At 40.8% G+C, this 26,977-nt stretch overlaps 1 protein-coding gene across 4 annotated transcripts in view; it reads right to left on the reverse strand.

The window, feature by feature from the left end:
- Nucleotides 1-26,468, reverse strand: part of Cd86 (CD86 molecule) — a 66,358-nt gene extending 39,890 nt beyond the window's left edge. For 3 of the 4 annotated variants that reach the window (XM_047562998.1, XM_047562997.1, XM_047563000.1), the window contains exon 1: nt 26,330-26,468. In XM_047562998.1, the coding sequence (XP_047418954.1) occupies nt 26,330-26,370 (41 nt within the window). In that variant the 5' untranslated portion in view covers nt 26,371-26,468. Of the gene's footprint in view, nt 1-6,348; nt 6,459-26,329 lie in introns of those variants that run through there. The other variant, XM_047562999.1, reaches the window with a different exon arrangement.
- Between the last annotated feature and the right edge of the window lie 509 nt (nt 26,469-26,977).

Consider the following 26,977-nt stretch of genomic DNA (forward strand, 5'->3'; position numbering starts at 1 on the left):
AAAGAAATTATAGTAGAGTCGTGCATAGTGGTACATGCCTGTAATCTCAGTGGTTCAGGAGGCTGGGGAAGGAGGATCACAAGTTCAAAGCCAGCCTCAGCAACTAAGTGAGGCCCTAAGCAACATAGGAAGACCTGTTTCAAAATAAAAATAAAAAGGGTTGAGGACTATAACTCAGTGGTAAAGCACCCCTGGGTTTAATCCCCAGTGCCAAAAAAGAAAAAAAGAAATTATAGAAGAGATGTGACATAATCAGTTTTGCTTTTGGAAAAAATGACTCTAGTTATTATGTAGCAAATAAACAGTAGGGAAGCCAAAGCTGATGCAGGAAGGTCCATCAGCTGGACATTGAAGTTGCTTAACTGAGATGGCTGTTTGGTCTACAATGATAATAGCAGAAATGGAAGGGAGTGGGTAGAATAAGAAATATTTAAGATTATAATTAACAGAACATGGCATGGATTAAATGTGAGGGATGAGAACAAAGTATTGATTAATTTATTGATTCATTTATTCATTCAACAATTGAGTGCCGAGAATCATTCTTAACAGAGTGATTCCTCAGTGGGTACCACCAGGACTCTCAGTTTTTTAACATTCACTTTCATATGCTTAGTAAAACTATGAATGAAAGCAATGGAAATTATACTTCTGTTTTCAAATATGCAGATGACACAAAAATGAGCCCAAAGTGGGTCAGCTGAATTAATATTCATAAAGTCTAAAAAGAGAGTAACCTTATAAGGGTAAATGTAAAGACTCATACTTAAGTACAGATGCTAGATAAAGAACTTATCTGTAGTAAATATAAAAATCACATAAATATTATTATGACATGGCTATCTAATATTAATTCAGCCCTTTTTTGGAGGGGTGGGGTGCATTGGATCCAACTCAGGGCCTTGCACATGCTAGGCAAGCGCTCTACCACTGAGCCGCACCCCAGCCCAATTAATTCAGTCTTAACATAGAATTAGCTCTCCGTACTCTGCTAACAGACCACATCACTTGTGGTATCACACTGACAAAATTAGGGTTTATCAAGTGAAAGGGCAGCACAGTTCACTAGGGAATATTAAAATTATGTCAAATGAGGAACAATTTAAAAGAGTGGGGGTAATGAACCTGAAGAAAAGACTGAATACACTGCGGCCTTCTGAAAACATTTAAGGGACCTCCTGTGAGAGGGCACACATGTCATTGCTGAAGGGCAAGCAGTTCCAAGGGAAGTCTTAAGGAGCCAGATTCCAGCTCCAGATGATGATGAAGTTTAATGGAGAGCCACAACTTTCTTGTTAGGTCATAAGCTCCCCATTCTCAACACTGCTCAAAAAAAGTGGGGTACAACACACAAGAGAGATTTTGTGGGGAGGGATTCCTTGTTATGTAATTGAATTCTATAACTTTTAAGTCCACCTCTAAGATCCATTCCCAGGCAGGAAAAGGGAAAAATAAAGGAAGACACCAGAGCGTTCCGTCTCTGTCTCCCACCCTGAATTTTTTTTTTTTCTTTCTTATTTTAGCATTAGAAACCGTATAGTATGTTTAAAGGACTTTCCTGTCTGGAGAGAGTCTGTTAAGCTGACTATAGGTGACCCAGGGCTTCAGGCGACACAGAGAATAGCAAGCACTCCTCTGGCCCCGAAAGGTAGGGAGAAGATGGTGGTATCTGAACTGGGCCTTGACTGAACTTGATATCTGAACTTGGTCTTGAAATTGTACCCTAATGGCAGGAACAAAGTGAATCAGGCATGCTAGGGATTGCAGTAGTCAGTTTCTGTTACAGTGGATGAAGTTGTACCCAGAAGTGGCTCCAACTAAGTCTACTTATTTTGATTCTTGTGCTCATGAGTGTTTCAGCCTGGGCCACTGCATTGTGGAACAGTTTTCCTCTTAGTGTTGCTCTCCTCCTTTGACATTAGCAATGATAAATTTCCTAGAACTTAGTGTGAGGATCAGCTGCCCTTGAAAAGACCTGCAAACTTTCAACAACTCTATTAAATGTTGATTGGGTATAACTGGCTAAGCCTTTCAGTCACATTCTTTTTCGGGGGGTGGCAGGTACTGGGGACTGAACTCAGGGGCACTCGACTACTGAGCCACATCCCCAGTCCTATTTTTTTATTAGTTCTAATTAGTTATACATGACAGCAGAATGCATTTCAACTCATTGTACACAAATGGAGCCAACTTTTCATTTCTCTGGTTGTACATAATGCAGTCACACCATTCATGCAATCAACATGTACATAGAGTAATAATGTCTGCGTCATTCCACCATCTTTCTCACTCCCATGCCCCCTCCCCTCCCCTCGCTGCCCTCTGCCAATCTAAAGTTCCTCCATTCTTCCCTTGCCCACTCCCATTATGGATCAGCATCCACATAGCAGAGAAAATATTTGACCTTTGGTTTTTTTGGATTTCCAGTCCTATTTTGTATTTTATTTAGAGACAGGGTGTCACTGAGTTGCTTAGTGCCTCACTTTTGTGGAGGCTGGCTTTGAACTCATGATCCTCCTGCCTCAGACTCCTCAGCCCTTGGGATTGCAGGTATGTGCCACTGCATCTGGCTTCAGTCACATTCTTGATATACATGCACCTGTGCAGAGAACATCAGGCATAACCCTGGTTTCCATGTTCTTTATTAATATAATATTCTTTAGCATTTTTCCCTTTTAAATTTTTTTTATTTTTAAACAACACATAATAATTTTACATAAATATGGGCTACAATGTGATATTTTAACACATTTATGCAATGTGTAATGATCAGATCAAGGTAATTGGCAAAATCATCTCCTTAAACTTTTATCATGTCTTTGTGTTGAGAATATTCAAAACCCTCTCTACTACTCTGGCAAGTTTCTGGGATACAGTCAAATAGAATCTTTTTTAGGGACATACGGAAATGGAGTAGGAATGACCATGGCCTTTGCATGGGACAATAAGAAAAGCTGACTGGACTGGAGGAGAGGTTGAATTTGCACAAGTAATGGGAAATTAATTTTTGTAAGTAGATCAGAAGTGTGTAACAGGATTCGGAAAGTCAGATGAGAAGTTCATATTTGATTTAATAGGAAATTGGGAGTTGGGGATCAATAGTTTGAAAGTATAAAAAATAATGTAATGGAAGTTTGAAGAAACTAAACCAGTGGCCCAAGGAAAGTTACGGCTGGTATCAGAGTGATCAAGAAAGCCAACAGTAAAGCTCACGGACCAGTGCGGAGGCAGTGGGCACCATGAGAACATGAACACTTTGGGGTGCACACTTCTGATCTGGTGGACCCCAGGGACAACTGGCTATATGGACACACCATTCCTGCTGATCTCCAACACACCAGCTCTCACCAGCTCTATCACCTTGTAATCCAGGCCTGATCATCTGTCCAACTCAGTTTCTAATTTCTCCTTGGAGCAAATCCCTCTTTGACCTCCATCTGGGAATTCCTCCATCTGTGGGGAATTTTCTTACCTAACTCTTGGATTCCTTTCATGAGCTGTTTCTTGTCCTTGTCCATTTGGAAGGACAGCATTTCCACACAGATATGAGGAAAGCAGCATCAAATATGGTACATAGAACAAAGATGTGCATTGATTCAAAGAGCAAATGTATTAGCAGATAGGAGCTGAGGGAGGCTTTTACTCACCCTCTGATACTGTGGTAACTCAAGTATCAAAATTAAGACTACATTACCCTCTGGGTGCTGTAGCACACACCTGTAATCCCAGGGGCTCAGGAGGCTGAGACAAGAAAAGTGAGGGACTAAACAACTCAGTGAGAAGCTGTCTCTTGTCTCTAAATAAAATACAAAATAGGGCTGGGATGTAGTTCAGTGGTTGAGAGCCCCTGAGTTCAATCCCTAGTACCAAAGAAAAAAAAAAAAAAAGAAAAAAGAAAAGAGTACATTACCCTCACCAGCCCAGAATTGGTGCACAGCAGAGCAATAGCTTTTAGATTTTCCTGTCCCCTAACAAGAAGTTTGTGTTTGAGACAGACACCCAGTTCTCTTAACTGTATCTTTTTGGAGTTATGGTTTATCACCTTCTAAAAATATTGATGATTTTCAAAATCATTTTTCCCTTTTTGGCCAAGAAGTACCCAAAAATAAACATCATGTAAAATTTTATAGGTGCCTGTCCAGGAACAAAGCCCTTAGAAATCACTAAAAGGCAGCCATGTCCATCCTGCTCACTAAGGGAGCTTCTTTCTCATCTAAGAACCAGAATCACGGTCAAAGAGAGAAAAACCAACCGTTTTAAAGGCACAGTTTGAGGGACAGCCCCTTTTCCCCATCTGAGTACCAGCCCTACTCCAACACTTGGAATTCCCACATTACTCATTCCTTGGGGTCAGGCATTTTTTGAAAGCTCCTGTTAAAATGCAAATGTGAGTTAGAAGGGAGAAATGGGGTTTTCATTGCTGTTTGTAACCATAAGGAGTTAAGTTCAAGGTGATTCATCTCAATAAGACATGGAACTCAGGAACTCAGAAAGGAATCACATCCCTGGATGGAAGAAGACAGTGCTGAAGTCTCAGGGCCTTGGTGGAGAGATGCACAGTGCTGAACACACATTCTCTTCTTCTACACATATTTGAAATGACATCTATATCCCAAACTGCAGCCTGCGTATCCTCCAATGTACGAACAGTTCAGAAACAACTCTCTGTGGGTTAGGGAAGGGTCCAATGAGGGGTTGTGCATTCAGACTCTGGTCCTATCCTTCCTGCACCACTGGAATGTTCTTATCTGCCTGATCATGAAAGGCAAATGGTCAGCACTTGCCTGAATTCTGGAAAACTGCCCAAGAGCCTCCCCACTAAGCCAGCTTGTTTTAGTTCTGTCTTTTCTTTTCTGCATCCTCACAGCTTCAATCCCCTGGCCCAGAGATCCCTAACCTCAATTCCTACTTGTATCTGATGTTTGAAACATGGTGTTCAAATCTTTGATTTTTCTCCTGAAGAATCTGGAGTGGCTCACCTTTTTATCTTTTATAATTTTCTTCCCAGTCCTCATCTCTACCCAGGATGGGACATCCAATATCCAGGGATAACAGAGTTATGAAAATATCAAACATAAAGAGAGGGGCTGGGGTTGTAGCTCAGTGGTAGAGCACTTGCCTAGCATGTGTGAGGCACTGGGTTCCATCCTCAGCAGCACATAAAAATAAATAAAATAAAGGTATTGTGTCCATCTACAACTAAAAAAAATTAAGAAAAAAAAATAGAGTAATTAATCAGCACAGTCACCTAGAGCCATTTCCTTTCCTTTAAAGCACTGTTGCTCATAGTAGTATTAATGTGTCTATATTGTGCTTTTATTATTTTCCCACTGGGCTAGAAGCTTCCCCTTATGTCATTTATGTTCCTCATTAAAAACCCAGTTCCTAGGACAGAGTAAGCACACAATATACATATTCTGAATATATGAATGAACAGAGATTCATAAAATCCATTACACATAGGATAACACTAATGGTGTCCTCAGCAGCACACAACAAACATAACACAGAACTGGGAATTTGAGTACATAAACGTACCCATTAATAGTCCAGAGCCTCAGCCCCAAGATTGAAGTTAGACATAACAGAAGCAGGCCTTCTCCTTAGTTATTACAATTTGAGAGGAGTGGGAAGTTCCCTTGACCAAAAATTATTTTCACCTGTCTCTCCAAAACCTTAAATTACTATTAGTAGAGGCGATATTTTAGACCCATTTGCAAATGCAAATGTGTTCACAGCATGCGGAACATGTTAAACCACTGCCCAGGCACGTTTTTGACCAGAGTATTTCTTTCCAAATGACCTATCAGTCTCTATACTGGAATGGGGCAGCTAGAAGGGAAGAAATGGGGCGGGGGTGGAGGGGATAAGCATTTCTGGACCAGAGGAGGAAAGGTCAAACAGGAAAGCAAAGGACTTTACAGAGAGACTGGGACACTGCCTTCCTTCTCTAGATTTCCCACAGTACGTGGGGCGCAGTCAGGGCCAGCATCCTTGGACAGATTCTCCCAGAGCAGAGCTGCTTGGAGCTCCTAGCACCCCAAGACCAAGGGCGGCTGCCAGCTGTTTGGTAAGTGGTACCTTCCATTCCTCAGCCTGTCCTGCTTCTTGGCCCACTAAAGCCCAAACGGGGATCTGGCTGGAAGAAACTCAGTTTTCTAATATTCCACCTCCAATGTAGCTAGTCCCCAGGTTAAGCCCGATGGTCGAAGGTTTGAAGCATGTCCTCTGCCCTCCCTGCGGTGCATTCCCTTGCCAGCCACCAGTCCCACCTCTTCACATTAGCCCCCAAAGCAACCTGCTGTCATGCCGTGCTCCCCAGGGCACGTGGGCTTCAAAAGAACATACCTGTCACTGATGCCCATCCACCGTGGCTCCCAGAGACCAGACACATAAGCACAGCAGCATTCCCGAGGGGTACGGGAGCGAGGCTTTAAAAATATGCTAAGAGGAATCTTTGCCAGCTCCTCAGGCCTCCTAGGACTCCTCTTGTTGAGAAAGAACAGTCTCAGGACTGAGTCTAAAACTCAAATACAGAAAGGGGAACTGACTAGAGAGAAACAACACCACAGACAGGGCCAGAGTTCTTGCATGGTTCCAGATAACTTCTGCTGGCAGGTGGGCATTTCCACTGATGAGAATGACTACAAATGCAGCCTCGGACTGCGCAGGAGTGTAAAGCCCTGAGGAAACCCCCAAAGACAGCCCCGTCCACAATCACAACAGACACCTTCCCTGACAGAATGGTAGAGAAGGGAAGGGCAATCTTGAAAGCCCATGGGAAAAGACTCGTCTCAGTTCAGCCAATGTTTTACTGAGCAGCCACATGCCAGGCACTGAGTCTGGCTCATCTGCATGCAGGAGATGGTCCTCAATTAGAGCAGAGACTGAATCATTCATTCCTCTCCATGGATCCTGCTAGAAGCCAAGTCACATATGCAGCCCTCCTTGTCAGATTATCCTAATGTAATCTGAATCGTATGAATCTGGAATGCTTCTATTACTTTGGTCCACTATTCCTGGAAGTGAATGGTACTTTTGAGTTCAGGGACTAGTCACAAACAGAAGTGAGAAAAGTGGGTAGATGCCCAGTACATATAGTGCTTCCGCAGAGATAGGCTTCAATTATAGAGAGGGAGGGACCCATACAATCCTGCCCAGGAGCGGCTCCTTTTTCAACCCCATCAGGCACTGCAAAGCCTTCTGCTCAGTGGTGGTGGTGGTGATGGTGGGCATTTATGGGTCTCTGAGGTCTGCAGCACTTGAGCTCAGAAGAAGCAAGGCAGCCCTGCTGAGAGAGCTTCCCTGGCTTTCTTAGAGACTAGCTGCAGCCTGCAGGGCTGGAGAAATGAAAAGGGACAAAGTGAAAGTCGGTTTTTGGTGACCCGGTTGAGGAAGCTCACCCTGCCAAAACTTGTGGTGCCGGGGAAGGACCCTGGGCTTGGAATCGGTGGTCCCAGGTCAGATACTGTCTTGACCACTGGATGCAGGGCAAGTTCTGGGCATCCTGCAGTCTCGATCTTCTGTCCTATGAAATGGGACTAGTAATAGCTTTCCTTTCTGCATTGTTATGAAAGACAAGGCATTCTATGCAAATCATCTGGTACTACCCGCAGCTGTGTAGTCTTTGTTATTAGTCTCCTTTTTTCTTTTGAATCCTCCCCAATTCTTTCTTTGACCTTTCCACAAAGATCTTCCCCTCAGCACTAATGAGGTGATGATAGTTCTTCCCAAGCAGGTCTGTAAGCCCCTTCACCTTCCATCTGGGCCTCTCCAACCCACAGGCTCCTGCCCGGGTCCTTATCCTGACTCACTCAGGCATCACTTCCCTCAGCCGCTCTACAAGCAGATCTTAGACACTTCATCCTTTAAATGGATAGGCTTCACCTGGGGGTTTCCTCTGGGTTTTACAATCACGATTTTCTTTTAGTTGAAAGTGCTCATGTAGTTTTCTTATTGTAAAACATGAAATCACTCACCTATCAGAGCACAGAACTCATTCATATTTCATTTATTTTCAAGTGTCTTCCTTTTCCTTGTACATGGTCGAGATTCAAGACATGCTAAATTGAAAGTGCTGCTATCAAGATATTTGAAGTTGTATTTCCCCAACTTCAGTCATTCTAAGTACTAGTACCACTTCACATCCATGTAAAGTCTGTACTATTCCTTTTACAGTATTTTTCTCTTAACTTACTTGAAGTAAACTTATTTAAAAAGAAAGTTTTATGTTAATACTAAGAATCAAAGAGAGTAGTATCATTTGCCATAAATGATGTCATATCAAACTGGGCTTGAGAATCACAGAGACCAGTGTTCATTCTGTGGTTCCACTACTGATACCTGTGTGTTCTTAGGGAAGTATTTAACCTCTCTGAGCCTTGGGTTCCTCATAGATGTAACACTGTGCTAAATATCTCATAGGCTTTCCCTGAGGATTAAACTGGATGACATATACATGGTGCCTGAGATCCTGGCAAACTGGAGGTTATTTTTTCTTGATTTTAAAAGACTGTTTTATTGTTTTCCCTTCTCCATATCCCACTGCAGTTCCTGCTTAGAACAGCCTCCTCAACACTGGAACAGAGAAGTATGTTAGAGGAGGGAGATGAGTGGCAAGGCCAGCACCAGAAATAAGGGACCATATGGTGTCATGGAATTCTCTGTCTGTGACTTAGCATCGCAAGGCTGTAAGAAACCTCAAAAACTATCATTCTGGTCTTTCAAGCAGGGGCCCCTCTGTCATCTCTGCTGGAGGCCTGGGTGAGCTTTGCTTTCTCATTGGTCAGACTGGAAAACTCACTACCTGATAGTTATAGGAAAACTAATACTCCCTTATCTACCAGTCCTAACTCCCCAGCTCCATAAGAAACATCCTGTTGTCCTCATCATCTTTTCTCTAATTACCAGAATATATTCTTGAACACTTTTAGGTCCAAGTCTCCAAAGAGTCGAAAGCAGATATTATAAATCCACTCTCTGCTAAACATCAGCAGCCTCCTCCACCAGTCAGTGGGATGGGATCTCCAGGACCCTACTCCACTGGGCTCCCACCAGCACCCTCCTCCCTGAGTGAGTCAACATACCTTCAGCAGAGAGGGCTCGGGTGGCATGGGGCAGGCAGTGACTGATGATTTTCATCAATGAGTCAGGGTCACATTTAGCTTTAAACAGTTATAGGAGGTCGGCTGACCATGATTATTTTCACACATTAAGTCAATGGCCGCCCCCTCACCCCCTCTTGTTGGTGTGCCAGTGTTTAGGGTCAGCGCTCAGTCAATCAAAAGCACCGTGGCTACCCTCTGCACCATCAGAGCCCAGGGTGGACAGGATGCAGCAGCACTGGGGGCACTAGCATTGAAGGCTGGCAGGAAGCTGTGCAAGATGAAGATCTGCTCCTTATGCTTGGTCAGGAGGAAGTTGCTGGTAACCTCAGAAAGCTGCTGTCTGTGTTAGCTTCTTCCTCCACTGCCTCATTCCCGGATGTTCTCATGTCTAAGGCCAGTCTGCAAGGAAAAGTGGCCGGACAGGGAGAGGCCACTGCACAGGAGACAAAGCTGTGGGGACATACCCTCCTGACATCACAACCACATCTTCAGGATCTGCTGTGTGACAGAGCCAGACACCTGTGAGCATTTAGAATCATCCAGTGCTTAGCTTGCATTTCCTTTTCAGTCATATGTCTGTTGCCTGTGACCCGTGGCAAGGGGCAAGGGAGCAACCTAAAAGTATTCTAGAGAGTGCTGGAAGCGGCAGTTCCAGTGTAGGATGGACCGTTTCTGCTCTCCTAGTGTTTGTTTTCTGAGCTTTCTTTGGAACAGATTTGTGTAGGTGGGGGTGGGCAGAAGAGATCTAAAGTCAAAGGCTCCTCTGAGCTTTCTTGAAAGCCCATGAAGGAGCTGATGTGGGTGTCCTGTGTTTCATGCCAGAAGAAGGAAGGGAAAGGGAGAAGTGTATGGATCCTATGAGCCGTGGGAACCCCAGAACCCCTTGCTTGGTGCTCCCAGAGGATTGACAACCTCAGGGTGATGGCTGTTGCCCAGAGAGGCAGTGCCTTCAGCTCAGGCAGCCCAGACTGCAAACACTCATTCCCCACTGTGGTCTGCGGGCAGGGAGCTGCCAGACTTCAGAGACCACTGTGGGCTCAGAGTGAGGGCGAGGGCACACATTTATTAAAATGGCTAAAATCCGAAAACCTGACAGCACCAAATACCACTGAGAATGTGAAGCAACAGGCATTCTCACTCGTTGCTGGTAAGGATGCAAAATGCTAAAATTACACTGGTTGTCAGTTTCCTATAAAATCTAGCAAACTTTGACTCCATAAACCAGCAAGCACACTTCTAGGTACAGTGACTCAATTGAGTTTAAAAACAAAAAACAAAAAACAAACAAACAAAAAAACTGCAAATCCTACACACAAAAGTTTATAGCAGCTTTGTCCATAAGTGCCAGAAAATTGGAAGCAACTAAGATGCCCTTCAATAGGTGAATGGACAGACAAACCATGTACATGAATACGTGGACTTTTATTCAGTGATGAAAGGAAGTGAGCTATCAGGACATGAAAAAGGATATAGAAAACTTAAGTGTTTATTGTTTAAGGAAAGAAGCCAATCTGAACAGGCTACACACCGTATGATTTCAAAGACATATTCTGGAAAAGGTAATAGCACGGAGATAACAATAGAAAAGATCAGTGGCTTGGAGGGAGACGAGGAGGGATAAGCAGGTGAAGAACAGAGGATTTTTAGGGTGATGGAACTATTTTCTATTATGGTTTAATGGTGGGTACATGGTATACATTTGTCAGGGCCCATGGAACTGTATGACTCAAGGAGGAAACCTTGATATAAATCACCGACTTTAATAATACATCAATATTGGTTCATTAATCGGAATGATTGCAAATATAGGGGAAACTATGCCCTGCTAGAGGGTAGATGGGAATTCTCTGTACTATCAGTTCAATTTTTTTTCCCTTTTGGTAAGTCTAAAACTGTTCTAAAAATAAAGGCTATTAATTTAAAAACACACTCACTCTAACCACATGCACTGATTCCTGGCAAAGCGACTAAATTAATGATGTGACATTTTAAAGGGCTCCTAAACTGGTGGGAAAGAAAATTAGCAGCATCAATTTCACAGTTCAAAGATTCACTTCCCCATGGTGCACACTTGTAATTAAATGCCACACATACAATGTTTAGAAAAATCTCCAGTTTTTTTTCAATTACTGCCCTCTGTTTTGACACTTTATGCATATTTTGGTGCAGAACCATAGATTTTTTATGTCAATTCCTTAGGTAAATTAAAGAAAAAGCCCCACTGTTTTCTTAGGGTCAGATCAATTTAAAAAAATAGCTTTCAGTTCCATTTTTCTGGAGGAACATTCTTAGAAATGTAGTGGGTTTCTTTTATCTTTGAGGGGGGATGCTATGGTATCCTACACTGAAAGCATATTTTAAATAGTTAAGAATTAAAGGTCGAGTCCTTTTCTTTACCCCAAATTTGCAGCCTTGGTATTTATGTCACTGAGGTAGAGAAGGACCCTGACTCTCACACTTGCACACAGATGCTATGCGCATCCTAGGTTGGCTTTTTCTATCTCCCTAACTGCCCTGGGCAATCTTTTATTCACTTTCTCATGATGCAAATTCATACCCCTCATTCATGCGTGCTAGGAAAGAAGCAATGTGTATTGTTTCTTAACTCGTATTCTATCAATTTCTGAATATGGAACCTGGGTCCTGATGACACACTTTTGCCTAGAGATCCTCAAGCGAGAAGTCTGAAAGGCAAGGGACACCCATAGGTATTTGCAGGATTCTACCAAGTGAATGGAAACACTTTGTCTACACTTTCTCTCCAAAATCACTCAGTGGTTCTGGGTGTGGTGGGGCATGCCTATAATCCCAGCAACTCGGAAGACTGAGGCAGGAGGATCTCAAGTTCTAGGCCAGCCTCAGCAATTTAGCAAGTCCCTAAGCTACTTAGTGGGATCTATGCAACTTAGCAAGTCTTAAAATTTTGAAACTTAAAAAAGAAAAAAAAAAAAAAAAGAGTTGGGGATGTGATTTGTTGGTTAAGTGCCCCTGGGTTTAATCCCTAGTAACAAAACAAAACCAAAAATCTCATAGTGGCTCATAGTGGCTTTAATAAAACATACCTGAACTTCAGCAGCAAAATACATTTATCTGGATTGAAGAGTGCAGTTTCTTATATTAGAAGGCAGGTTATGGGGAAAATTGTCAAAGGGGTAAAAATGGTCATCAAGGTGCATTTTAGGAAAAAAGTACTGCCGTGCCAGGGATGGTGTGACCTCGAGACATACTGTTGCTTTCTTGGTACTGGCAATGGGAAGGAGGGAAAAGGTGGCCTGGGGGGCCTAAGGCTAGTAAGAACCACTGCAGCAGGTGAGGATCCCACTGTTCAATGTCCAAGGTCGGGGTGAGGTCTGTGGTCTGGTGTAGACATGGCAGAGTTGCATGGGGGCATGCTGGGCCACAGGCAGAATCGGAAATCTCTGTGAAGTGTATGGAACAAGGCCCATCACTGGGGAACTGAGAAGCCAGTGGAGAACTGGACCACAGATTGAGAGAAGGACTGCAGGGCAGGGAACCCAGGGACTCATGACTCACTCTGTAGACACAGGAGAACAGGATGCAGCCACAAGACCACATGCAGAGTACTCTTCCCACCTCACCGTATCCCAGCTGTGTATCCCAACACCTCATGAGAGGAGCGGGGGGGGTCAGGAGTCAGGGTTGTGAGGGAACTGGTAGTAACTCTAGACTCTAATGATACACAAAGACACACATTTTATGCTCCTCCTTTGTTATTACCCATCTCTGTATCTCAGTAATAGTTTTGATCTTCCCCAAATACTTTAAAATCCATGAATATCATTGCACCACTTAAAATTTATACTTTTTAATCTGCCTCCATTCATTTAATAAATGCTTTATGAACCCTGACTGAGTACAGGCCCTGGACAGGGATCCAGGATTAACTGAAGAAGAGGGGTCCCTACCCTTCTGGAGTCTGTAATTGAGGGCAGGAGATCCATCTTATTATGTCAGGGTACTGGCCACCAAGGGATTTTCAGTATATACAGCTCCAGTTAGGTATGATGTCCTTATGATTAAGTAACCATCTTAGGAGTATGAGGTAGACTCTATGTCATGTAGTTCACAACTAAGGAAAGTTTCTGCAGGCCCTCTGGCTCAGGAATAGGCTTCTCCAGTAGGTATCAGTTTGAAATGGTCATGGTGCCTACATAATCATAGTCACAGATAGCACAGCAGGGAGAACCTAGTGGGCCAAGGATGGACTAAGTCATCCTTAACTTCCCCTCCCATTAATAATTCAATATTCTAACTGTTAGGGCTGGAGTGTGACTTGTATGTGAGGCCCTGGGTTCAGTCCCTGTTACCAGAAGGAGAAATTACCATTCTAGCTCTTCAGTAGGTGTTACAATCTTACAATCTCAGTATTTCCTCTGATAGTTTAGCAAAAGATGGCCTATTGTTTTACAAATAAAACTGTAAAATTTTCCAAGACAAACGAAATATATGTGTGGTCAGTTTAAAAGTGATACTAATAAACTACCAATATCTACAATGTCACTTTTTAGAACTCAAAATAAATATCTGATTCCAATTTTACTAATCTTTTGATCTGTAGCGAGACTTGAGACCCTGACAGCCAAAATTAGATGGCAAGAACTCTGTGACCTCTTGGTTTAAGGGATATGCACTTACATGTTCCGAGAAATGTCATTTCCTTTATATTTTCATTTAGAAGAAATAAAGTGAGGTAATATTCTAAATGTAAAATGTTAGAAGAGTTAAGTCCATATTTTTTTCCTCTGTGTGCAGAGAAGGTGATTTCAGACATAACAAAACTAACTAACACATTTTAGCAAATAGCAGCATATTCAAATTTAGGGAAGCATGAGATCTGTAAAAGCACCTTATGCAAAATATTTATGTAAGAGTAATGATAAAATGTGCACTGCAAAGTAAAATAAAACAGGGTTATACAGAACACACCAATATGACTAAGCTTATTTAAAAAAAAGATGAATTTTTTTAAAGCTTCCATTTCACAACAGGGGTGGAGGATGGAGCTTGCACACTCAAAGGTTCATTTTTCTGTGGCATCTTTGAACCAGAAGCAATGCACCTAAGACTTGCAGACGCTTGAAATGTGCATTCGTCCACCTGGATCTAGTTTTCAAGTTGGTGGTACAAAACCATAGAAGTATAATTTTTGCAGTTTCCTTCTACTCCCTCTTCCCATTCCTTTATCTGGAAGATTTTAAGGATCCACCACAGAGGGGTGTTGCTCCTTGAAAGAAATTTTCCAGTAAAATAAGATGACGCTTCTCCTGTTCCTCACTTTTGAAGAGTGCCTCAATTTGAGCTTATTTAAGGCTGAAACAGTCTTAAATAAGCCAGGCATTGTTTGACTAGTCTTCTTGGGAGCCTTTGGAATTTTTAAGAAGGGCAGCACTTATAAACCAAGTAGATCCTCTTGTTTCATAAATTGGAGATGAAATATTGCATTGGAGTTGCGCTTTCACTGTGCACGGCCTATTTGCATACAAACAAAAGAGATTATTTTTAAAAGAGGTTTTCTGTGTTTTTGTTTTGGTCCCGTGGGATGACTGTGGTTGGAAGAAGGGCCCAGGCCATTTTCACACCTCGAATGGCACGCCTAGTGTTCATGGCAACCTCACTTTGCCTTTCTCCCTCGCTGCCCGCTTCCAAGTCCTTGGCAGCCAGCTTGGGTGTCTTGGTCGCTTCTCACCAGTACTGTTCCACAGCCTCCTGCTGGTTCCTTCATTTATCTTTCCTTTCTAAAATTTTTTTTTATTTGTTCTTTTTAGATATACATGACAGTAGCATTTATTTTGACATATTATACATACATGGAGTGTAACTTATTCTAATTAGGGTTCAGTTCTTGTGGTTGTACGTGACGTGGTTATATTAGTCCCCGAAAGCAAAGGCCACATGTTCTCTCTGATGTGTATGCTAACACATAATAAGGGGGTGGGTGGGGGAATGGAAGCTTATTATCTTTCTTTGAAAACAGTGTGGTTATGAAACTTCCTTGCTCTAAAGACCTGCTCCTTGTTCCTCACAACTGGTGGTCACAAGGCCCTTCACAACTTGAATCCAATTTTTCTCTTCTGTTTTTATCACCCACCCCATACTCCTCACAATGATCACCCTCTAGTTGGTCACTATTCCTGACTTCTACCCTGCCCCTGGGACCCTTTGAAAATTTTTGTGTCCTTCCCCTTTGCATACCCTGCCTTCTCAACTGCAAATCTGTACTAAGATCCAGACCCTGCCCCAGTAAAGCCTTCCCTGCCAGCTTTCCCTCCTCTCTCTCACCCTGTCTGCCTATTCCTTGCTCCCAAACTGCCCTGCTTGTTCTTCAATTACAAGAGTTTCCTTGTTCTATTAAAATTTCGCCACTCAGATGGCTGTCCCGTCCTGATGCCCACAAGGGCGGGGAGCACACTGCATTCCCCATTGCTTTCCTGGGACCTGGCATAGTAACAGGCCCAGAGTGGGGCTCAGTACACGTGCACCTATCAAGGTCAATATCTGTAAACTGACTGCTACAAGGTGGACACTCTACTAAGGCACTAAGGCATTGTGGCTATTACAGATGCAGTATTTTATTTAATCTTAGTGATCAATAAAAAGTTTTACAGAGGAGGAAACAGTTTGACTTGCTCAGGGTCACATAGCTAGTGACCTCAAGTTTTAGAGGACAAGAATTGAATCTGTCTTAACTTCTACGTGATTATTGTGAGAATGTCAGATAGAGGTTAGCATACTTTTTTCCCACAATGTCCATAGATGTCAGCACACTTTCTTTCATCTGACTGATGAATGGTTGGGTACTGTTTGAGTAAGTCTCTTCACTCTGCCTTTTACTAGTAGTCCGACTTTATGTGCTAAACCTCTCTGAACCTCAATTTCCTCATTTCTTTTCAATGGGGAAAATAATATCTCCCTCATGTGGTTGCCGTAAGGATGCAGGGATGTCTCCCACTTAAGCTCCTGACCATCACAGCATCACGTGCTCCATTCTACCCTGAGCCATGCTCTTGATAGCCCTCAATTTGTCACCTAATCCTTACCCTCTGAAAGTTTGGAACCATTGAACTTGCTAATAATCAAAGAAACCGAGGCTCAAAGAAGTTAATAACCTATCCAGAGTTTCCATCTATGGAACAATTTTCCCCAAAGCCCTCCAGAACTGAATAGAACTCTCCAGACAATACCTAAACAGTGTATCATGTGAAAATGCAACTAGAGATAGGTAAGAGGCTGGGTTAGGGATTTGTGTTTTCCTAACTTTCCCTTGCCAACCCAGAACCATGAACTCTTAACAAGTCAGACAATTCTGGCAACAGATTCTTGGCTCAGCCACCCTCCGGGCACATTAACCTTCCTACTCCCTGCTGCCTCGCCTCTCCATGACCTTCAACTTCCCATTCAACTTCTGGCTTCTTCAGGGAGGTGGCTGGCCAGGTCCAGACTTTTTCATCACCTCCAGTGTGGACTCCAGCACCCCGCTGCTTTGTTCACTCATTACTCCTTCTCACCGGGTGCTGCCTCTCTTTCTAGAGCCAGCTCTCAGACTCAGGTCGGGTGGAGTCCAAGCAGGTCATCTAAAGGAGTGAAGCCAGCCACAGAGGAAGAGGAGAGTTTATTCCCTATTAGAACTTGGGCATCCTCCGCCAGATTCACCAGTTGTTAGCATGTGGGAATGGGCCCTGTTATCAGGTGTTCTGATTCTCCAGATATCCACACCTGGGCAAATTCTCTAGATTTTTGAAATATTTGCAAATAATGATGTTCAAGACTTCTGTTATTTTACTATTCTCTGTGGTAGTCACATGTGGTTCAATCTCTGAAATAGTAAAAATGTTCAACCTCTGCTTCAGATTTTGTTCCTGCTCAAGACTACTGGTTCCCTCCCTGGCACTTGCCTTTGTCCTTTGGTTACCAGAGCTTATTTGGTAACCAACACAGCTCTCTCTAAGTTCTAATCTTTTCATCCACAAATCTTTCTTGCTGCTAGACAAAATCACTCCCTCCTCTGATCTCCAGTGATATTTAGATAATGTGGTTATTCAGAGCCTGGGTCTGGAATCAGATAGGAGTTTGGAATCCTGGTTCTGTTATCAGCTATGTGACTCAGTTTTCACTTGTGAAAAATCAGGGACAATAATAGTATCTACCTCCCGCAGTTGAGAAGATTCAATGACGTTATGTTATATACCATAACTCCTGCCAGATGGGAAGAAATGTCAGCTACTTCTTCCCTGCTGTAGCTTCTATCTAGGGTTTCTATATGATTCATCTTCATTTTCTCAACTCTAAATAAAACTTTACTGAGTAAATTAATAAGCATATAATCAGAGCCCCCTTCTTTCTAGTTCTGACTCACTATAGTCTGGGCCCCAATATAATATATTCCTAAACTATTCCCTCCACAATTACCTCACTCTCCTTGGACCCTCTGTTGCACTAACAGAAGTCAAGGCAAACCTTGTAGCCTAGGGCAAACCAGCCCCTTATAGACATTGAGCCATTTTATAAAATTAGAATTTTTAAAATATAATGTTTAAATAAGTTTATCTTTCTGACTTCTCTTAAAAAATAAGGCTAAGCTGTCCAGACTCACATCCTTACATGCAGGGGAACAGTGTGCTGACCAGCAGCACTCCCGGGGACGGGCCTCACTGGCAGGGTGGAACACTTCCACTGTTCACACGTCATGGAACCAGGCAGAAACCACAGGCTGATGTCACTCACTTCTGTTCTCTGAGAGACTGTGTTGGCCACTCCTGGATTAGAGGCTGTGTTTTACCATGAGATTGCTTTCTGACTTGATTTCATCCATGTTAGCAGGACAATACATGCTCACTATAGACTTGACAATTTCTATCAAAGAATTGCATTTCCACAATCCCACCAACCTGTTCTGACATATTTGCTTGCTATTTTGTTTCTGTACAAATGTACAGAATAATTCCATAATCTTATGCTGGCTTCTGTTTTCACAAAGTCACTGAAAACTTCAGTTTTTAATTTACTTAAACATCCACCTATGATTAAAAATTTAGGTAGATGCTTATTCTTCCTTATATTAAATAATACTGTAGTAAACATTTTTGTGTACAATTTTGTTTCTATACCTTTTATTATTTGATTAGCTAGATCCCTGGAGGTGGTATTATTAAGGAATGATGTATAAGAATTTTGTATAAAGAAAAATGGCAATACCTCTACCCACCCATGCCCCGATTTATATATCTTCTAAAATTAGAAGTATGCATTTGAACAGTTAGCCAAGCTAAGGAGCAGAAAAGTCTTTACATAAATACTTGAAGTTCAAAAAACTAAAAAGATTCTCATAGACAATTTCATGGGGGAAAAAAAAAAAACTCATAGTTTTCCAAACCCCATATACCCAATTATACCCAATATAGGGTAGGATTTTGTTGTAATGTTTTTGGTACCCCATCTTACATAAAATGTAGTTTAGATGACTTTGTTGTTTGACTTTCACCTTATTCACCCGCATTTAGCCTGCCCTTCTCATCAATAATCAGGAGGTCAATCATAGCATCTCCTAGGTTACAGGTAAGGTTCTATAAGCTAGAATTCATCAGAAAAGGCAGAGATAAAGAAATTTAAGACAATTTAAAATATAAGAAATGATAGATTTTAAAGAAAAATATGTGAGTCCTAAAATGTTTTATTTGCACAAGACACTACATCCATATAAATTCTTATAACCCTCATGGCATTGGTAAGTACTAGTAACTTCATTTTATAGAGGAGGACACTGAAGTTCAGGGAGTTGGATGCTTCCACCAAAGTGGCAACCCTAGTACTTAAGTAGAGAACTGTGTATTAACTGCTTATTGTGTGACATCAACAGGCTTTAAACCTGGGCATTTATCTAAGACACAATACTCCTACAGATAGGTGGAAACTAGCTACCTTTATGCTCCTGTGAAAGCATGCACTGTTCACTGCATTAAAAAAGCATTGCATTGGTATGTTTACCGCTAATGAGCTTCAGGAGAACAGAACTTGTTGACTCATCTCAGAATTCTTTCTACTGTGCAGTATGGTGCCTGGAACAAAGGTGCTAAATGAACTGAAAAGAAAATTCCCTAAGAACAGAGGGAAATAAACCATTCTCAGAATGGGTGTCTCTGGTGTAAGCATTTTAAGACTTTGGATATAAGTTGACAAATTGCATACCAGAAAGGTTCATACCCATTCATATTCCCACAACCACCAGTTTATCAAAGTACCTTTTATAATACACTCATTAGAATCAATACCTTTACCCACCCTTGCCCCAAATCCATGATTGCTAATTTGATAAATAAAAATATCTTATTGGTGTTTGAATTGGCATGTCTTTAATATTGAGTAAAGATGAGCATTTGAGTTTTTAAAATTATTTTAATTTAAAAACATTTTTAAATAATTATATATTGAAAGGAAGTTGAAAAAATCATATAGGGAAGTCCTGTGTACCCTTCCCACTTCCTCCAGTGGTAGCATCTTGCATAACTGTTATAGTACGTCAAAACCAGGAAATTGACATTGATGTAATCCACAGAGATTATTCAGATTTTGCCAGTTTTACATGCACTTGTGTGTGTGTGTGTGTGCATGTGTATGTAGGTCTATGCAGTTTTACTATGTGTAGGTTCATGTAATGACTGCCACTATCAAGGTACAGAGCTATGCCATCCCCACAAGCATCTCTTGCACTGTCCTTTTATAGCCGTATCCCCCTACTCTCCCTACTACCCCTGACCATGGCAACTTCCAATCAGCTGTCTCCATAGTTTTGCTATCTCAGTAATGTCATATAAATGCAATTGAGCAGTATGTAACCTTTTGAGATTGGCATTTTTGCTTAACATGATCTGTTGGAGATTCATTCAAGTTTTTGCGTACGTAAACAATTCTCTCCTTTTTATTACTTGGTATTCATGGTACGTATGTGCCACAGTTCAAATATTCACATTGAAAGACAATTCATTCTTCAGTTTTTGACTACTATAAATAAAAATGGTATGAATATTCATGTGCCAGTTTTTGTGTGAACATAGGTGTTCATTTCTCTGGGAAAACACCCAGTCGTGCACATACAGTGTCATAGGGTAAGTGCATGTTTCCTTTTGTAAGAAACTGTTGTTTTCCAGAGTGGATATAACATTGCACATTCCCAAGAGCAATGTACGCATGATCTATTTTCTCTCCATTCTGCCAACATTGATGTTATTGCTAGTTTTTATTATTTTAACTATGCTGACATCTCACATACTTTGAATTTTCATTTCCGTAATAGTAAATGATGTTTACCATCTGTTAATGTGGTAATTTTCCATTTGTCTATCCTTTTTGGGAAATGCCTTTGGAAAAGTATGTTTTGCCCATTTTTTAAATTGGACTGTTTTACTGTTTAATCTGATAAATGAAAGTATCTCATTGGTGTTCGCATGAGCACATCTTTAATATTTTGGGAAAATGAGCTTTGTTGTCATTTATATTTCTTTGTTAAAAATCAGTCAATGATTATTTACATTGAATTTCCTTTGTCATTTCATAATTGTTGGTTTCTATTCCCAATAAGATTATAAAAATAACATATAATCTGATTCATCTATATTCACTACTGTGTTTTAAAAATGACCAGATTCATTAGATAGCTTTGTTTAGTTGGTTGAAAATAGTTGTAAGGTAGGGGTAATGATGAAGTAGTTTGTGTAGGTGTGTATTTCAGGTTTATCCAGTTTTCCCAGTTTCTGACTGGCATTGATTAATCAGTTTACTTAAGTAAATGTTCATTTTTATTTTTATCAGATCTTTTAGTACAATTAAATCTGACTAATTTGGCCTCAAATAATATAGAACTGTGACATTTGGGCTATTTGTCCTATCATTTCCCTGATACTACAGAAAGCAAATTTTAGATTTCTTCTGACTCAAAATTTCCTAAGAAACTGTTTTAACACTTCTTTACTCCAGTTCTACGACTTTATGTGTTTTCTTGCTTGTTGACGTAAGTTATAAGTGATCATAAAATTCTACTTGAGCTTGTTTTCCTCTTTACACCAGAGGCTTCATCTCTGATAGACGTCAAATAACAGCTTTCCTATGACCTAAAAATTTGGAATAGAATCTGTGTCAGGACCAAAACCCAATATGTCAAATGACAACTGCAAAAATCCTTTTGTTCTTGAAATCCTTTCCAACCCTGTTCTGGGTAGAAAGAAGTAATGACTTTCCTCTCCTTTGCTTAGCTTTAAAGTAGAGAAGATTCCAGGAGAGAAGATTCTAGAGACTGCTCTGACTCTAGGTTATTTCCACATAGCTCTTAGTGAATAGCACAGGGGATTTGGCTCCAGGGAACAGGCGCCATTTAGCCACCAAGCTTTTTGCAGGCGTGATACATCTGAACTGCCTCAGCTCTTTAAAGCTCACTCCCTCTACTCAACCAGAAGTGCCGCAAAGGTCACTGAGGGACTCTGGACTGACATTTTCAATCATTTTCCCTACTTCATTTTTCTGCAGAATTTGACACTGTGACTACCCTCTGCTTTGTGAAATATGTTTGTCCTGTTAACTTAGGTAAACTAATTCTTTTTTTTTAAGGTAAAATTAATTTTAATAATCTATTTGTAAGAGTTCTATATAATTAATATAGTATATTTCATATCCAAGTATCATTTCAGTATGTCTTAAATATAAAGAATTACAAATTAGGTGACATATATTTTTTCTTGTTCTATGTTTTTGAAATTAAGTACATACTTTATATTCACAGCACATGTCACTTTAGCCTAGCTGTATTTCAGGTGATGAATAGCTAACCGCTACTGTATTTAACCTAATTCTTTTTCATTTCTTTGTTCCCTTCTCACCTCTCTGATATGATTATCCGGTTTCTCTGACTCTCACCAAGTGCATGAGTTTACTAGGGCTGTGGTAAAAAAGTATCACAAACCGAATAGCTTTAAGCAATAGAATTTTGGTGTTTTGTTTTTGTTTTTGTTTTTCCTGGAAGCCAGAAATACCAAATGAAGGTACCTGCTCTGCTGATTCTTTCTGAGGGCTGTGAGGGAAGGATCTGTTCCAGGCCTCTCTCCTTGGCTTATAGATGGCTATTTTGTCTTCTCTCTACGTATGTTTCTTTGTTCAAATTTCTCTTTCCTTTAAGCACACCAGTCATCTGGGAATAAGACCCACCCTAACAACCTCATTTTGACTTGATTACCTCTATAAAGACCCCATCTCCTAATACGGTCACATTCTGACGTACTGGAGGTTAGGATTTCAACATATAATTGTTGGAGGTGGGTCACAATTCAACCATTAGTACATAGTCACTAGAGTCAACTTTCATGTTGTATCTCATGGGCTCAGTGCAGAACTTTGGCAAATCTGCTTTGTCTTTCCATGGACACATCCTCTTCTTTCCTGCATCTCTCTTCTCCCTTAGTTTCCATAATACCACTTTTCTCCTGGTTCTGTCCAGTCTCCTTGAATTCCATTGTAGGTTCTTCAACCTCATCTCTTTCCTTACCTGTCAAGGTTTTCCAGTTTCCATCTTGTCTTCTCAATCTATTATCCCCCCTCTCTGGTGAACTCATCCTCCCGAGAATGTAAACTATAAACTGGACTTATACTGAAGACTCTTAATGTCCACCCCAGTTTGTATTCCTTTCTTGACTTCTGCACCTGAATATCTCCTCTCTACTTTGGCACCTCCATTCAGCTGCTCTGCAGGCATCTCAAATTCAACATGTTAGAAAATGGATTCAACATCTGTCCTTTCTCTTCCCTTGCCCCAAACTCACTCCACTTCCTATATCCCCAATTTGTGAAGAATGCTACTGGGCACTTAGATCTCTTTTAATCCCCCAAGTCTCCAAATGTGTTAAAAATGAAACCTGGTCAAGTTTGGTGGTTAAACATTTTTTAAATGAATCCTCTCCTCTCTGGTGCCACCATAACTGGTCTCTGAGCCATTTCCTCTCTTGTACTCTTTGCTTCAGGTTTGTTCCTGCACCTAACTTGGTCTTTAATTTCTTTCACCTCACCCTTCTTCCCAGTATTTGGCTTCCCATTGTGATCAGAGTTACTCCCTGGAGGCTGTCCTTGTTCTTGAGCACTACCTATTTTAGGTCAGTCCCCTGAAAGCCCAGCTTAGGGTTGTCCTGGCAGATTCAGAGGGTGCTGAACACTTGTTGAGAAAAACTTTTCTGCATTCTAGTCCTAGAAATGCCATTAAGTAGTTGTGCAATCTTGGACAAATCACTTCCCTTCTGTTTCTTAATCCTTGCAACAATAATAAAAACAACTGATAATAATAATTACTGAGTATTTACCAGAAGAAAGTTCTAAGGACATTATATGGATTATCACATGAAAATCTCACAACCACCCCATGACATATTAATTATCATCTTCACTTTAGAGACAAGAAACTAAACATTACAGTGGTTGAGCAACTTCTCCAAGGTCATACAACTAGAAAGCAAAGGAGCGGGTATGCAAGCCCCAGCAGTCTGGTTCCAAAGTGTGGCCACTTAACCACCATACTGTCCTCTCACTCAACATGCAACTCACTGGAGAACCAGGCCTTCACACCTGTAAAATAAGGAAACAAGTGCTCTGGCCTCTTCCAATTTTTTTGCTATCAAAACAGGCCTAAAAGGACTGAAAGAGTTAAGGTTGTAGTGAGCACATTTTGAAGAGGAGTCAAGACATGAAAAAGTTAAACACAAAGGACTAAAGCCCCACAGTGGAATCCCATAAATTACGAGTGATCACACACCAATAAATAGTTTTAAAAAATTATCTAAGCTATTGGTTTAAAAAAAAAAATCTTGTTTTATTTTTCTGCCTAAAGACATGATTCAAGTTCAAAAGCGCACGGTAGAAAATAAAAACCATGTGTATTTCTGATTAACATTGTATCACTGTACCTTCTGCTTACTTTCCCCTTAAGCTAACACTTTATGAAGTGTTCTATAAAAGAATTTTAATGATTCCATGACATTCCATTATGGATGCTCTAATCACCTGTGTTTAGATATGTCAGTTATCTCAAAGATTTTCCCTATTAGAAAAAATGGTAAGAAAAAAATCTACATCACTAAATCTCTACAGACACATATTATTATATCCTTAGCATAAATTCCCCAAAGAGGAAGTGTTTGGTTAAAGAACATATACATTTTTAAGGGATTTTGATATATTTCACTAGATTATTGCTCAGAAAGATTATGTAAACTTCAGTTGGCAATAAGGGTATAAATGTTCCTCTCTCCTCAGCAATGTGGAGGATTTTTGCTTGTTTTATTATTTAATATTTGCCACCTTGATAAAGAAAAGTAATCCTTCCCTGTTTTAATGTGTATTCATTTTATTTCTCATAAGACTCAACATTGTTTATTGGCTATTTGTTGGATTATAAGAAATTTTCAGGTACTGAAACAAAAAGAATCTTAACAAGGACAAAATAGACAATGGCCTGTTTTCCTATACGCCTCTGCAGGCAGAGCTAGGATTATTAAGTTGCCTCACCTCTGCAACTCCACAAAGATTCTAAGTTCTGAACTTTTTACATATGCAGATAAAATTTCAAAATTTCACTAGAGAGAAAAGTAATCTTCACTTAAAGATGAAATTCTAGTCTTCTGATTAAAAAAAAAACAGAAAGGTTATTTCCTAAGCCAGTAAGTGCTGGGTAGATAAGAGGCTCCACCATACAAGAGAAAGGGGTGTGTATGTGACTTCTTCCAGGAAGTCCCTACCTTGGGAACCTGCTATAGCTTGGAGAAACCCTGTGGTGCTCACCAAGGCTGGCAAGAAAGACCTTGTCTCTACCCTTTATGAGCAGTGTGACCTTGAGTGAGTTATTTAGCCTCTTTAAGCCACTTTTAGCTCATTGTAAAACAGCACAATGAGATGATAATATCTGACCAAAAACCATCATGAGGATTAAAATTTAGTGACATAGCACTAGTAAAGTACACAGTACATCATGCATGTTCCATACAGAACAACTAGTTGAATTACCCTGCCTCTTTCCACTACCCCATCCTGCCCAGAATCTCCCAATTTCCCATGGCCTGATTGTGACTCATTAACTGAATTTTGCATTTTCTCCTTATACAGTCATCCCTTGGTATCCATGGGGGATTGGTTCCGGGACTTCTATGAATGCCAAAATCTTGAATACTCAAGTTCTTTATGTAAAATAGCATAGCACTTTCATATACCTTATGTACATCCTCTCATATACTGGGCTGGGGATATAACTTAGTTGGTAGAGTGCTTGCCTCATAAGCACAAGGCCCTGGATTCAATCCCCAGCACCGCAAAAATAAATAAATAAATAAATAATAATAATAATAAATAGATAAATACACATTCTCTCATATACTTTAAATCACCCTAAATTACTTAAAATATCTAATGCAACACAAATGCTATGTAAATGATTGTTATACTGCATTGTTTAGGGACTAACAACAAGAAAGAAAATGTCTATACATGTTCAGGTCAGACACAACCATCATACGACTAACTGCAATTCCATCTTCAAGTGGTTGGCTCCATGGATGGGGAGCCCACAGATACTTACCACCCGCCCCCAACCAGCCCCCTGCTATACCTCTTCTTCCCCTTCCTTTTCTTTGACTTTTCTCATCTTGCCTTCTCCATCTAGTTCTCCACTCTTAGACCAAACTGACCATGATGTACCGAAAACTTTTCCTTCTCATTTGTTATATGTATGTAGACATTTAAAATTTTCCTCATTCTTCACTTAGAATCAATGACTGTAAACATTCAATATTTGAAAAACAAATTTACAAAACGAAAATTAATCATTTAAAAAAAATGCCAGTAAACTGTTTTTGGCATCTCAAATAATTTCACTTTCATGTGCCAAAGATTTCTTGAAGAAAAAGAACATTAACGTTCCATTACTCTAAGAGCTACGGAATCAACCTAGACAGAGGCTCCAAGAAGGAGAGAATGACTTCCGGACTTCAGCTAATTTTTCACATTACATACGGCTCTCCCTCCCAGGGATTTTCACCTGTGGCCTTTGACTAGACATGCCCTTCATACATATCAGCGTTCTCAGGCAGGAAGGACAGATGTCAGGGCACCGTTCTCAACCTCAGCCTTTTGCTGAGGTCGTAAGCCTTAATTGCTTTGCGAAAGGTAAGCGTGACCACACTTACCACCTGGGATCCATCTTGGCTGCTTCTGCTGTGGCCCACATTTTGGAAATAAACCCACTTGTTCGTCCGGCTGTGCTGCTCTGAGTTCTAGCTTAAGAATAGCAGCCCTTCCACGCCTGTGAGAGCCTTCCTCAGCAATGATCATATACCCTGCTCACTTTCTTTAAGAGGAACTGTTCCTCTTTTCTCTTCAGACTTTGCCCACACTTGAGGAAGATATTTAACCCTTTCCTTACTTTTTAAATGCATTGACCTAGGTCTAAATATATTTTTATAAAACAACTCAGTGGTTTGAGTTCCAGACATGATGTTAAGATGAGACTGACCAAAACTACCTCCTCTTGAAAATCCCTCCCCCCAAAAAAAATGAGAAAATAAAATTGAGAAAGAGGGGGAAAAAAATCTCTGCCCCTACTAAGTAGAGTAAAAGGACAATATAGGTTTTGGTTAAATGACCAAAAGGGTGATGAACTGAGTGTGGATGGGCATGAGTAGCCTCCCCTTGTTAATTTCCATCATTAAGATGAGGGAGGATGTATTAGCCAGGATGGGGAGAAATGTCCTCCTGCAAGGTTGTACAACCAAGGAGGGCAAGCACAAATGACTACTTCCATTGGCTTGGGCCCACCACGGTCAAAGATTACCTTG

The sequence above is a fragment of the Sciurus carolinensis genome, chromosome 9, assembly GCF_902686445.1.
Source record: "Sciurus carolinensis chromosome 9, mSciCar1.2, whole genome shotgun sequence".
NCBI classification, from domain to species: Eukaryota; Metazoa; Chordata; class Mammalia; order Rodentia; family Sciuridae; genus Sciurus; species Sciurus carolinensis.